Genomic DNA, 14,914 nt, shown 5'->3' with positions numbered 1-14,914 from the left:
AATCATTAAATTAAAACTAAAAATTCCCAATATATTTTTTCTATTAGTTTGAATATTTATTGATTATTTTTTTAAATTCTTTAATTTATTATAAAGTTTATATTTGGAGTGTTTTTCAATGATTTTTGAATTTTCTCACTATATTTTATTTTTATATTTTTCTGTTTTCAAACTTCAAACTTTCTGATTTATTGAATTTCCAGCATCTTTAGATTTAGAATTTCAGAGTTTTAATTTTTAATAATAAAAATTCTGAATATATATATTTTTAATTTCATATTTCTGCCTCTCCTGCAACTTGTCCGAAAATTCGAAGGACAAATAAAACATTTGTTTCAAATAACTCACCATTATGTAGAAAACAAATCGAAGTGCGTTTTCTTGCGTCAATAATACGGCATTTTTGCCTCGCTGAAAATATTTTAATTTTTTCTAAAATTTCGATGTACAGTACAGAAAAAAAGTTTTCGTCACCAGCCGGATATTTTGAAAACTTAGGATGCAAAACAACTGTTACAAAATGCAGTTTAAAACACATTTAAAATAATAAAACCATATTTTATAATTTAATTTTTTAATATATTTGTTATTTGCTTTTGCTCCGCCTCCTCGACCTTGGTCAGAATCGAGAGAAATTTAAAAAAAATATTCGCAGTGGCCTAATTTAAAATTAAAAAATTTCACAATTTTTATAATTTTTGATTTAATTTTCTTTATTTCAATGTGTTTTTACTTTGTATTTTGGAATATTTGAATTTAGAAATTCTTAAATTACTGAATTTTGGAATGCTCAATTTTATTTTTGTTATGTCCTCTAAATTTGAAATTTTCTATTTTGTAAAATTTTGCGTTTTTTTTATTGTTTTTGGTTTTAGAATTACCTTATTCTAAAAATTTTGAATTCCTAAATATTTGAAATGGACTAATAATTTTATTATTGAATTCTACAATTTATAAATTGTTGAGTTTTTCAGCTTTTTTTCCCGAAAGATTATTGTAATGGTTTTCTCTAATTTTTAACTTCACACTCAGTTAAAAGCAAACTCTATCCTTTAAATGTTCGACTCTGCGTTTTTAGGAAATAATGGATTTTTAATATTTTTTTAGCATATTCAACATTTTTCAAGCGTTTAAAATTTTCAGTCGCATTCAAACAAACAAACTCAAGTTATTTGATTTTTTTCATCAAAAAATATTGCAAACAATTAGCGCTCGAAGAAACGTCAAAAACCACTTTTTGATTCTGTTCTCTTTCAGCTGCTTACCGCCTGACAAAATATTTTCGTGACCCTTTCGTTGTCCATTGCTTGAGCGTTTTTTTTTTATGGAATTTTACGTTCCTTCCGCGCTCCTTACTAGCATGATAGGGCAATTTTTTTTATTTCATTTTGAATGTTAAATATGGTTCTAGTAGCAAAATGCCAGACGTAGATAAGATTTACAGGAAAAACCTCATTGTTTTAATCATTCTTATGTAATGTTTTCTTGACTTTTCATTGAACCAGATTTCGTAGATAAAAAGTTTCTAAATCCTAAAATTTGTAGGATTTCGTTTCCAGTGTCACGATATTGCTTGAATATAAAAACCTATATAATTTTACATCATTTTTATTAGTCAAATCAGGGAAATGAAAAAAATATTGTTATACATATATTTTTTATTTTGCTAAAAAAGATTAAGAGAGCATTAGACGTTCCTAGAACCAACACAGCCATGTTTACCAACAGTTTAGTGAAACATTTTTCTCCTATTTTCATGTACACTCATATTTTCTATCAAAACTCACTTCAGATTAAAATACAGTTCGGACAGCAATAAAAATAATTGAAGATTTCAATGTGTTAATCGTGTTTATATGTATTTATATTTTTCATCGCACAATCTTATTTTAAATTTCAATAAGCTGTGTCTCAGGAACGAGTATGTAGACAAATCTTTAACGGTTCTTCATGGTTAAAAACAAATTCTCATTTGAGAACTTTGCTGAATTGTTTGAACACTATTTTCAATACATTGGATAGTGTTTATTTAATTTTTTTTAATGAATAGTGCTCTTTGAAAATTACTGTGAATTTAGGATTTTTGGTCGAAAATCGGAAAAGACATATTTTTATTTGAAAAATAAATGTTTTTATGAATTTATTTTGACTCCAGCATACCTATAATAATGTTTTTGCAATTCCGTCGTGAAACTACTTACTTTTCCTGTCATTCTTGAACGACGAAATAGCCTACTTTTCTGTACCAAAAATAACAGAATCGAATAGCAACACTTTTCAAAATAAATACTGAAAAGTTCTACTTTTCAACACTGAAATAGGTGCTGAAAAAATGAACTTCTCAGCACTTGTTTCGAAAAGTAACACTTTTCAACATTTTTTAAAATTTAAACGATTTATTGACAAAACACATGAAAATTTGACTTAAAATTTCACTCAATAGGTGTTTTTCGGAATTGCAAAAAATGTTGTATGGAACTCATTGCAAAACTTGATTTTTTCAGCACTCGTCGTATTTATCCAACTTGGTTAACCTCGTTGGATAAATGTTCGACTCGTGCTGAAAAAATCCTCTTTTTGCAACTTGTTGCATAAACTACTATTATAAGCATTTTGTGATACTCTTTGCTGGATTTTTTCAATTTGGAATTGAACTGTTTGTTCAGTCACATTAACCCTCTACAACCTAACCCCGCCTTTAGACGGGCTTCGATCTTAAAATCGCCAAAATCAATTTTTCAACCGATTTTTGATCTTTAAAATGCATTGGTACGCAGAACTCTTAAAATTTTAGAAAATTTCAGTGTTGGAAGTTTTAGTTGTTTTATGTGACTTTGCCAATGTTTTTAAAAATGTTATTTTTAGAGGTCAACTTTGGCTGTGTTTTTTACTATAATTTCCTATATTTTCAGTAAAAAGAAGTATGCAGTAATTTTTCTAGTGTCCCGGACTATGCCTCTACGCATTTTTTTGCAATTTAAATGATGATGGTGCCATTATATAGCAGAAAATGTGAAAAACATGCAAAAATTTTAAAAAGTGACGGTAAAAACGTGAAAAAATTAGATAGGCAAAATGAAATTATATCAGGTGGTAGAATAGGCCAAATACTACCAAAAACAAACATAAACTAAGAAGATAAATGCAAATTAAAATACTAAAAATAAAACAAGATAAACACAAAACAAGAGAAGTAAAGTTTTTTGTAGAACAAAAGTTGCTCAAAATGACCTCCTAAACAAGGGAAAAATAAATATTTTCGAAAAAAAAATTTGGGCAGTAGAGGGTTAAAGGAAAAATTGAACTATATTTATTCGAAGATAAAATTTTGACAGCACTCAACCATATATTATTTGCTATAAAAAAAACTTTTAGAAATAAGGATCTGATTTAAAAATTTTCAACGATTTGCATGATTTTATCAATACTCAAAATTCTGAAGCAATTTTTCAGCATTTTTTTGTTTGATTTTATCGGTAAAAATCAAACTATGATTTAAGCTTGCTTCAAATAAATGCATTTTTTTAGTAAATATTGCGGCGCTATTTATTTAACATTTCTTATTATCTCTTTATACATTAAAATTCAGTAAAAAAAACGGAATTTAATATAACCAGTACTTAAACTTTTTTTTAGTTGGGAGAGGATGCATTATATTTAGAAAATAAGCAATAGCTTCAATAGCCCTAAAACAATTTTAATAAAACAGTGTTAATGTTTTTTAAAATAAAATTTCAAGAAAAGTTAAGTTATGAGTTTTATTTTGTTTAAAAATCGTGCAACAATTTTTTTCACTTCATAGTTTTTAATTATAAAATTTGCCATCAAAATATACACACAGCTAAAAATTTCAATCTAAACGGTTTTAAATTAGATAGTAGAAATTTATTTTTATTTTTTTTATTTGTTCATAAGTTTTTCATCCAGATTTGTTGATAAACGAAATTATACATAAGTGAGATAAATTAACATTCTTCTGGCATTTTTTTTGATCACAAATTTATTTAGGGTATATTTTAAATTTAACGATAATTTGCTAGCGGACAGTTTTTCATGAAATTCGTTTAAATTTCAACAATCCAAGAAAACGTAAGAAAATTACTTTCTTTTCAAATCCTTATATATAAACATGGTATATGAAAAAAAAGTGGATTTTTGATGAAGCAATTTCTTCAATTTATTTTATTTTAAACATAGGATGAAGTTTTTTTTTAATCTTTTTTGCATACATTATTTTACAGTTTTATAATTCGTCTCAATAATCTTACCGTTAGCCAGGTGAATTTAAACAAATGGAATTTCTGATTTACTGATTTCCATAACCTTTGAATTTTTGAACCCAAGCCCCCCCCGAACAAAAATCCTGGCTACGGCCCTGGCCTCATCATGTCCCGCCCATGTGGATCAATCGGACCGCGCACTGGACTCACAATCCAGAGGTCGCCGGTTCGAATCCCGCGGCGGGCGCTCTAAAATTCTTTGTGTAAATATGGGTATTCGGCGCCGTCGCTTCGTGCCATACTTTCTTACACTTAGGAGCCCAGGGCGGCGAAGTCCTTGTAGATAACAAGGAAGACACTAGTGGTTGGTACTAGCAATGGTGGCCGACAGCTGTAAAGTCAACTTCGTTCATCAACACGCGAGCACAAATCGAGTGCGACGCAAAACTGCTCTGATGTATTCTTACCGTTTGTCACTTCCGCACCAATCGGTACTGAATACTCTCTCCTTTTCTCTCTACTCCTATAGCGCTATGTCGCTCAAAGCTGACTCAAAATAGTCTGCCATCGGCTTTGTTTTGATCATTTATTAAAATACTTTTAATCAATGTCATTAAAAATATTTCGCAATATTTATGTGTAAACAACGTTAAAGCACATTTGATAGCAATTTCCATCATTCCAAATACAAATTCACGGCCAACTGTGGTAGTGCAGGCCAAGTGAGCGCCGTGCTGGTATTTTGTTAGATTCTCTCTTCTCTGAGCATATTCGTTTGTTACTCGGGTCGACGAATGGAGCACAAAAAAAAACTCACGAGATTTTTGTATCGCGATTGGTGAAGTCGCTGGCAGCTAGCAAGTCATGTTCGCTCGCAAATGGTTATGCGCTTCAGTCGGCAAAGATTGGATCGGGGATGATCTTTGATTTTTAAGTATCATCAAACCTATCCATTACCATTGGCATAAGTACTTCATAAGGTTACGTTTTTCTGTATTTTTTTTGCATGATTCATTTTTTTTATCTTTTTAAAATTCGGAAAAAAATATTTAAAATTCAGCGATATTTTTTTTATTATTTTTGAATGTTTAATACCTTTTTGTGTCGTTCTGAAGTTTTGGATTCAGAAATTAAGTTACCAAAATATAAGTTTTTTTGTGATTCTGGTTGTTATTTTGATTTTTGCTCTAAAATGGCAACTTATTAACAAGACGATCAACACCAACACCGAGTGATTTCCGTGTGCAAGATTTGTGTGTTACAATAACGTAAATTACCATACTCACGCTCAAAGCACCACCACAACCTGGGTCAGCCTGCGGTAGTAGTTCTTCCTCACAGAGCTCACACCTCTTACCTTCTCTACCTGTAGGCTAAAACAAGTGCACTTCTTCAATGTTTAACTGTATGTATGTAACTTTTAACGAGACTAGCGATTAAGTAGCAGTATTAGGGTGGAGGGTAGTCTTGAGGTTCTGTTCTCAGAAATGCTAGAGAGTTGCAATGTGTACTGTAAATATTGCACAGATTTAGTTTTGAAAGTTGGTTTCTGAGAACAAACTAACCTCGAATTAGAGCCAGATTAGGGTAGCGTTAAGTTTTGTCTAACCTTGCAAGCGTTTTAAACAATCCTTCACAATGTTTCAGTGCTACATGCGCGCCCTCTTCGACTACGACCCGACGGAGGACAATCTGCTGCCGTGCCAGGAGATTGGACTATCATTCCAGCGCGGAGACATTCTGCAGATCATCAACGTGAAGGACCCGAACTGGTGGCAAGCGCGGCACGCCGGCGAAGATGGTCCGATTGGGTTGATCCCGTCGCAGGAGCTGGAGGAACGGCGCCAGGCTTACGTGCCCCCGGAGGCGGACTTTGTCCACAAGATTAGCATATGTGGAACCAGGGTAAGATCGAGAATCAGTGGGAGGATTGACCAGAATTAATATTTCTTATTTTTTTTCTAGATTTCCAAGAAGAAACGCAAGACCATGTACAAAACCAAGCAGAACGGCGAGTTTGACAAGGCCGACCTAATGCTGTACGAGGAAGTTACCAAGATGCCACCGTTCAAGCGGAAAACGTTGGTGCTGATCGGGGTGTCGGGCGTGGGTCGGCGAACGCTCAAGAATCGCCTCATCAACAGCGATCCGGACAAGTTTGCGTCGGTTTTGCCACGTAAGTTATGACTAAAGTGATTCAAATCTTAAGTTTTCTGAGCTGTTATTTTAAATTTTAGACACATCCCGTCCGCCGAGACCGCTGGAGGAAAGTGGCAAAGCCTATTGGTTTACCGAGCGGGAGGACATGGAGCAGGAAATCAAGGAGAATCGCTTCCTGGAGTTTGGCGAGCACAACGGAAATCTGTACGGAACCCATCTGGACTCGATTCGGGACATTATCCGGTCAGGTAGGGCGGACTTGAGTCCCTCAAGTTGAGTTCAATTTAATGAAAGCAAATTTTATTTTTAGGCAAAATGTGCGTCCTCGATTGCGCACCGAGCGCGCTGAAGATCCTGCACAACAGTGCCGAGTTTATGCCGTACGTGATCTTCGTGGCGTCGCCCGGCATGGAACAGCTGAAGCAGCTGTACGCGGAGCGTCGGTCGGCGCATGGTTCGCAGAGAAGTTTGCAGGTGAGCTTGTTGGGTTGATATGTTTAAACGTTGATTTGTGGTGATGATGATCAGTGTCAATTGTGATTTGGCATGAGACTTATGTTTTTGATGTTAAACTTAATCCTAAATTTTGATATTCGTTGATATCAGGGGTGCCATTGGGTCTGGGCGAAGAGATTGGGTCATACAAATTTCAGCATTTTTATGTGACTTAATCACACCCCGCAGACACAATGTCACCCCTGATGACAGTATGTTTAATATCAAATCTTGTGAAAACTTTGATCTTGTTTGCGTGGAAATATTTCTTGCAAATCCGTTTTGAAAATACTCACTTTTCTTGTAAGTACTGAAAAGTTCATTATAGCACTCATTTGAATATGAAATTCTGTGTTTCGAGAAGGAATTTTCAGACCGATTTTGTGTCTTCGGCAAAGTTGCAGGTTGTAATTAATTCCTGAAATAGGTATTTTTTATTCTGAAAATTTTCACATGTTTTAGAGTACTAAAATACATCTTTTGGGCAAAAGTGCGTGATGGGCAAATACTTGTTGAGAAGATATGAATTTTTGAAAATAATGTTTTTGGAAAATATCGAAAATGTGGACAACAAAAAAAAACAATATTAAAATTCATATTATAAAGCAAAATTGAATTTGCAATCGAAAAGTACTTTACATTTTTTTGATAAACCGTCATGTTTTAGCAACTTATAGGCAATTTTTTTTTTAGATTTTAGTTTTTTTTAGATTTCTCTACAACTCTAAATCGCCAAATATCCATTTCATTCAATTTTGATCTTTCAAAAGCATTGGAAAGAAGAACTCTTAAAATTTTAGAAAAATTCAGGCTTGGAAGTTTTACTTATTTTATGTGACTTTGCGAATGTTTTTTAAAAATGTCATTTTTTTAAGAGGTCTACTCAACTTTGGCTGTGTTTTTCTAACTAACATTTTTACTAACTTATATTTTAAGTAAAAAGAAGTATGCAGTAATTTTTGTAGTGTCTCAGACTATTTTTTTTTACAATTTAGGCCGTTGCAAATATTTTTCAAAGTGTCACCTAATTTGCCTGTTATTTTCAAGTGACGATATCTCGGAAATTATTGGTCCGATTCTAGGTCCGATTTAAAATGCTAAAAATTTAAACTTTTGTGAAATTTTCTGATCTCTCCAACTAAAGTAATATCAAATTATTAAATTTTGTTTTACATTTGAAAAGTTTAAAAATAGATTATTTCGTTATTTCATATTTAAGACCAAATAATATTTTTTTGGAATATTATTTTAAATTTCAGTGATAAAAAGTTAGGTCCTTCCAAATATTTTTTGAAGTTTATGTCGCTCCCGATCCTTCAAAATCGGGTCGGAAAGTCAGGGGCCAAAACAAAATATTTTCCCAGAAATCTTCAAAAATTGTATGGGATAACAATTTAAAATTCATTTTCATGCGTTTATAATCATATTTAGCATGAACATTTGAGCTAATTTAAATCTCAAAGTTATCTTATTTATGACATTTCTTGGACAGTTTCCTATAAATTGAAAATAGAAGAAAGTCTTTTGATCTATAGATGAACGTTCCGTTAATAGTTTGGTCCAAATCGGTGATGGTCGTGTCGAAAAGTGTACTCAGTTGACATGGTCCATATGAAGATTAACACTAACTTTAAATTGATCGGCCTGCACAAGCTCGAAAGGATATTGATAAAGTGGCCCTTTGTTGATCCAATCGTGTTGATATGACTTAACCATGGATATTTCATGGCACCATATCTAGAGTTTTTTTTGATTAGGTCCTATAAACATATGAAAGACAATAGTTTATCGGTCCTTTTCAAAAAAAACTCTGGATATACAAACTGTTTTTTATTCAATAAGTTATTGGATAGTACTCATTTTAAACTAACAAAATGCATGCGCCTGCTAAATGTGTGTCCGACTTTTTGTGTGTTTTCTCCCTAGTTCGACCGGCAAAGCTCCATCCGCTTCAGTTCACGCCGAGCCAAGACCCTGGAATCGCTGGCATCACTGTACGAGGTAAGCGCACGTTCTCCACGTGAACGGTGACCGTTGCAACCCCTTCTGCGCATGCACCCATCTCAGATGATGCAGGTTCGTTTCCAATGCAACTACTGATTTGAAACTTTTCCTCCCAGGACGACGACCTCATCTCGGCGGTCGAGGAGAGTGCCCTGCTGCAGCGAAAGTACGACAAGTACCTGGACATGGTGATTGTCAACGAGGACTTTGATGTCACATTCCGGGCCGTGACGGACGCGCTGGAGGCCCTCAGCCACGAGCACCAGTGGGTGCCGGTCAACTGGATCTACTAGGGAGGAGGAGGAGCAGCTTCCAACGCGTTACAGATGTGTTCAACGTTGAAATAATATACAGTGTATAAGGGAAAGGGAGCCATACAATTCCTCAATAGAGTGTTGCACGCTTATTGCTGTTTCCATATTCATGAACTATTAAAAGTCAATCATGTTAAACTTCATAATCTCCATGTCGTACTATTGGATAATCATTATCGCTAGCCGTCTATTAAGAATACAAATAGTTGTAATCAGCGAAAAACGCCTTCAATATCTTCGATACAAAAACCATTTTTGATAGCATTTAAGGACAGCGTTAAGATATTCAGTGAATAGTGAAGAGAAATTGTTTCGTCCATTACTTTTAGTTCTGTAATTTAGCTGCCTAGGGCAAGTTAGTAAGATTGAGTTTAAAAGTATATCGTCGAATCTCCTAGAAATCGGGGGAAACTTATGTTTGAAGTGCAAGCGAATGGGCGAATGGTTTCGTTCCATGATGTATTACCGCGGTTGCATGCGAAGTGTTTTTATTTCTACCGGTAGCGAGTGTTAAGTTCAAAGAATTGTTTAACATAGTAATATTTGTTGTAGATTTTCATCGATTTTATGAAGTACGAATAAAGTAAAAAAGCAACGGAACCGTGATTTTTTGTTTTTGTTGAAAGAAATATAATAAGTGATCCTGAGCGAAGCTACACAATTTTTTTTTCTTTTTTTCAATATTTAATATAATTTTTAAAAGAAAGTTTTCATTATTATAAAAAATAAATAATTGCAATACAATTTAAATCCGTTTTCTTACTCCAAAAAATTGCCAAAAATAGTTTCCAAAAGTTATGGATTATATTTGAATATTTTCATTTGGCTCAAACTTTGTAGGGGCCTTCTCATGACAAAAAAAAAACATTTTGTTTCATTGATTCACCCATAGAAGGCTCCATACAATTTTGTAAGCTGTCTAGTGTCCATACAAAAACGGTACGTGAATATTCGAAAATCTGTATCTGAAGGAAGAATTTTCTGATCGATTTGGTTTTTTCGGCAAAGTTGTAGGTATTGATGAGGACTATTCTGAAAACGTAGGTACACGGTTTTTTTTTGCCGATTATAAAATAAACTTTTTTTCACCATTTTGTTTTTAATTTTTGATTTTTTTTGTTATCTGATATGAGGCAAAATCCCGCAACTTGTGAGCAAGAGAAGTACGGACAAAAATTTTGACACTGAATCATGATTTTTTCAATCATGTTTGTTGAAAAAAAAAAAAAAAAACACAGAAATCTTATAAAACTTTAGATAAAGTGTAATTTCCCGTTTTTGATTAAATGTGCCGTATTTGAGATATAGCTAGTTAAATTTTGATTTTATCTCCATGAGTGTCCATTTCTGAAATTGCAGACCAAGGTTGGATGATACTGATGATACTCGTCGGTTGACGCCCAGGCGAGGAACATCCCGGAAGGAGCCCAACTGAGCAATTCTCTGAGATTTCGGTCTTTCGATTTTTTTTTGTATTTTTTAATCCAGCTGAAACTTTTTTGGTGCCTTCGGTATGCCCAAAGAAGCCATTTTGCATCATTAGTTTGTCCATATAATTTTCCATACAAATTTGGTAGCTGTCCATACAAAAATGATATGTGAAAATTCAAAAATCTGTATCTCTTGAAGGAATTTTTTGATCGATTTGGTGTCTTCAGCAAAGTTGTAGGTATGGATATGGACTACACTGAAAAAATGATACACGGTAAAATTTGGTGATTTTATTTAACTTTTGTCACTAAAACTTGATTTGCAAAAACACTATTTTTAATTTTTTATTTTGATATGTTTTAGAGGACATAAATGCCAACTTTCAGAAATTTCAGAATGGGCAAAATCTTTGACCGAGTTATGATTTTTGAATCAATACAGATTTTTCAAAAATCGAAATATTGGTCGCAAAATTTTTCTTCATTTTTCGATGTAAAATCGAATTTGCAATCAAAAGTACTTTAGTGAATTTTGATAAAGTGCACCGTTTTCAAGTTTTAATCATTTTAGGTAACTTTTGAAAATAGTCGCAGTTTTTCATTTTAAAATAGTGCCCATGTTTGCCCACCTTTGAAAAAAATATTTTTGAAAAGCTGAGAAAATTCTCTATATTTTGCTTCTTCGGACTTTGTTGATACGACTCTTAGTTGCTGAGATATTGCCATGCAAAGGTTAAAAAACAGGAAAATTGATGTTTTTTTAGTCTCACCCAAACAACTCACCATTTTCTAATGTCGATATTTCAGCAACTAATGGTCCGATTTACAATGTTAAAACATGAAACATTCGTGAAATTTTCCGATCTTTTCGAAAAAAATATTTTCAAAAATTTCAAATCAAGACTAACATTTCAAACGGGCCAAACATTCAATATTACGCCCATTTGAAATGTTAGTCTTGATTTGAAATTTTTGAAAATATTTTTTTCGAAAAGATCGGAAAATTTCACGAATGTTTCATGTTTTAACATTGTAAATCGGACCATTAGTTGCTGAAATATCGACATTAGAAAATGGTGAGTTGTTTGGGTGAGACTTAGAAAACATCAATTTTCCTGTTTTTTAACCTTTGCATGGCAATATCTCAGCAACTAAGAGTCGTATCAACAAAGTCCGAAGAAGCAAAATATAGAGAATTTTCTCAGCTTTTCAAAAATATTTTTTTCAAAGGTGGGCAAACATGGGCACTATTTTAAAAAAATGAAAAACTGCGACTATTTTCAAAAAAGTTACCTAAAAATGATTAAAACTTGAAAACGGTGCACTTTATCAAAAATTCACTAAAGTACTTTTTGATTGCAAATTCGATTTTACATCGAAAAATGAAGTTGAAAAATTTTTGCGACCAATATTTCGATTTTTTGAAAAAATCTGTATTGATTCAAAAAATCATAACTCGGTCAAAGATTTTTTGCCCATTCTGGAAATTTCTGAAAAGTTGGCATTTTATGTCCTCTGAAACATATCAAAAAATAAAAAAAAATAAAAATAGTGTTTTTTTGCAAATCAAGTTTTAGTGACAAAAAGTTAAATAAAAAAATCACCAAATTTTTTTTACCGTGTATCATTTTTTTTCAGTGTAGTCCATATCCATACCTACAACTTTGCTGAAGACACCAAATCGATCAAAAAATTCCTTCAAGAGATACAGATTTTTGAATTTTCACATATCATTTTTGTATGGACAGCTACCAAATTTGTATGGAAAATTACATGGACAAACTAATGATGCAAAATGGCTTCTTTGTGCATACCGAAGGCACCAAAAAAGTTTCAGCCGGATTAAAAAATACAAAAATTAAAATTAAAGAAAAAAGACCGATTCCGTAGAGAACTGCTCAACTACATCCGTAGTGCTGTTGGTCAAAACAGTTTAGCTCTGGTTCCTTGCAAGTGTCCTATTTTCTTACCTCCACGTTGGCTTGGCTTAGTCATCATGATGACAAGGTGTAACCTAGCTGGTGGCCTGTGGAAACGGCTCGTAAACCTTTGACCAGCGAGGGTCAGAGTCGAGACGGCTAGAAGAAAGGGGCGCGTCAATGTGGGAAAGGGAAGTTATTTGTGATTGTAGACGGTATTGTTTTGATTCGCTGTATGTTGAGTCAACTGCTGTGGATGTACCTGAACATCGCAGAACGGGGTTTCTCTCCTTTCCATTTCCAGCTACCATCTATCTCCTGTTTTCATTTTTCTCTACTGATTCGTACTTTTTCACTAATTCCTCTGTTTACCATTTGATTTTGATTTCATTAACTCTTGATTCTCGTATCTCCAAATGCTTGTCACTCTTTTTTTTTGCCAAATAATGCTGCTTTAACATGGGATGTTCAAGTCGATTGACTATCACTACTTTGTGAGGCTGTGTGAATGGGCGAATTGAAAGGTATTTGAATAGATCTGCGTTAGCAACGTTCGTGGAATTGTTTTACACAAAAGATAATCCAAACTCCAAGTTATTCATCAACTGCTTGTCATATAAAACCCCGCGCATATCTAATCTTAACAGATATCCCAATTACTGCTCGTTCATGCTTCGGTCTTGACAGTATACCACTGTCAACGATTGGGAACAGAAGTACGCAATGTGTTCTCCAGACGTGCTACAACCGATTATTCGCGAAAGCTGGGAAGAACTTCGCGATCTATTCAAATTTGAGTGGCCAAAGCATGAGTTGGCATATAATACCATACAGAACTATATTGACTGGGACGAGAAAGATTCCAAGATTAAAGATCTGGAGATTCTTAGCTTGAACGGTAATTGGAGACAGACTGGAGCCTATCTGGTTTTAGTGAGTAGAATTGTTTTGCTGGTATTATTTGGTAACTTTAAACAATCACTTTTCAGGATCGCTTTCAAATATTCCTGTATACATTAGAGGAAGATTGCAACTCCTTAAAGCGAGCCCTCCGGCTTATAGATTGGGATTACAGTTATAGAATCAGTGTAGTCTTAGACGCTCATTGGTCAACCGTGGATGCAGTCTTGAAGCAGCAACACATCGAGACGCGTTTCTACAACAAATCTCTCCTGTTCTACCTCCCTAGAGAAGAAGCACTCAAGTTCCACATTGAGCTCCCGCAAGGCTTGCAGCTCAAACAGCTCACCGCCGAGCACGGCGTGTACGCGAACCGACTGTGGCCTCACCGTAACTCCGGGTCCGAGTACTTTATCAAGCGCCTAGCGGCTTGGAACGTTTCGATGGGACTGTTCAGCGAATCCGGCCAGCTGCTCGGTTGGTGCTTCCAGTGGCAAACGGGAGCTATTGGTCCGCTGGAGGTACTCCCGGAGCACTACCGAAAGGGGTACGGAACGCTGCTGACAAAGGCGATCGCCCGGGAGTTGGCCGGCCGTGGCCGGAATTGTTACGGAAACGTTAGCGAAACGAACGTGGCATCGATTGGGATGTTTGAGCGGTTGGGGTTCAGGCTGCCTTGCTACCATCACTGGGTTTCGACCAAGGCCCGGAAGCTTTGCGAGTGGGAGGTTTGAGCGGGGATTGTTTGTAGAGACTTGTCATTAGAAAGATGAATAAAGTTGTAATTTGAACAATTTGTTTAATTTTGCTATACAGTCCAGACTCGATTATCCGAAGCCTCAATTATCCGAAGTTTCGATTATCCGAAGGTTTGTATGGGACTTCGGAAAGTCTAAATAAAGCATTTTTCAATATGTTTTCCCCGCCATTTTGGCCGCCATCTTGGATTTAAGAATTCTAAATCATTTTAGAGTAGTTTATGGGTCATACTTATGTTCGGCCATACAAAGAGTCAGATTTGCGATTCCTTTCCGTAGGGTCGTAGAATTTTCGCGTCCGCCGTCGGTGTGTTGTTTTTTCGTTTTTTTGGCGTGCGTGTGTGCGTGTGAAGGTGCGGCTGGCTTTGGCTGTCTCGATGACAGTTGAGCCAGTCAGATTTGCGATTCCTTTCCGTAGGGTCGTAGAATTTTCGCGTCCGCCGTCGGTGTGTTGTTTTTTCGTTTTTTTGGCGTGCGTGTGTGCGTGTGAAGGTGCGGCTGGCTTTGGCTGTCCCGATGACAGCTAGCCAGTTTGATTTGACCCTATCAACACCCTATCATACCATTTCAGCTCGATACACATCGAAACTCGTCGTTCGCACCGTTAATCAGTACCTCACTAAACATCAATCATTTAAAACTCGTAAAATCATCTCAAGTCAAAAGTTACATTGTTTAATCCTTCATTCTTTAATTACAAATGATTTTGGTTCT

The 14,914-nt window shown here is 34.7% G+C and overlaps 2 protein-coding genes across 4 annotated transcripts in view; both read left to right on the top strand.

The window, feature by feature from the left end:
- LOC6037028 (MAGUK p55 subfamily member 6) overlaps positions 1-9,793 on the top strand; it is a 69,900-nt gene extending 60,107 nt beyond the window's left edge. For all 3 annotated transcript variants that reach the window (XM_038252817.1, XM_038252816.1, XM_038252818.1), the window contains exons 4-9: positions 5,868-6,125; positions 6,186-6,396; positions 6,458-6,628; positions 6,691-6,854; positions 8,802-8,876; positions 8,996-9,793. In XM_038252817.1, coding sequence (XP_038108745.1) covers positions 5,868-6,125; positions 6,186-6,396; positions 6,458-6,628; positions 6,691-6,854; positions 8,802-8,876; positions 8,996-9,172 — 1,056 coding nt within the window. In that variant the 3' untranslated portion in view covers positions 9,173-9,793. The remainder of the gene's footprint in view (positions 1-5,867; positions 6,126-6,185; positions 6,397-6,457; positions 6,629-6,690; positions 6,855-8,801; positions 8,877-8,995) is intronic.
- Positions 9,794-13,265: 3,472 nt separating this feature from the next.
- LOC119766421 lies at positions 13,266-14,176 on the top strand. Its single transcript, XM_038250956.1, has 2 exons — positions 13,266-13,475; positions 13,532-14,176. Exons 1-2 carry the CDS (start codon positions 13,266-13,268, stop codon positions 14,174-14,176), a joined length of 855 nt encoding a protein of 284 aa, XP_038106884.1.
- The last annotated feature ends 738 nt before the right edge of the window (positions 14,177-14,914 follow it).

The sequence above is a fragment of the Culex quinquefasciatus genome, chromosome 2 (assembly GCF_015732765.1).
Source record: "Culex quinquefasciatus strain JHB chromosome 2, VPISU_Cqui_1.0_pri_paternal, whole genome shotgun sequence".
Classification (NCBI taxonomy): domain Eukaryota; kingdom Metazoa; phylum Arthropoda; class Insecta; order Diptera; family Culicidae; genus Culex; species Culex quinquefasciatus.
Note: the sequence above shows the minus strand (reverse complement) of the source record. Positions and strands in the feature narration are given on the sequence as shown.

What these genes read in the sequence shown, in the direction of transcription:
- LOC119766421 (XM_038250956.1), top strand. Translation starts at nt 13,266, where the DNA reads ATGTGTTCTCCAGACGTGCTACAACCGATTATTCGCGAAAGCTGGGAA. An exon ending in CTGGAGCCTATCTGGTTTTA is followed by an intron (nt 13,476 to 13,531) that starts GTGAGTAGAATT and finishes ATCACTTTTCAG; the next exon opens with GATCGCTTTCAAATATTCCT.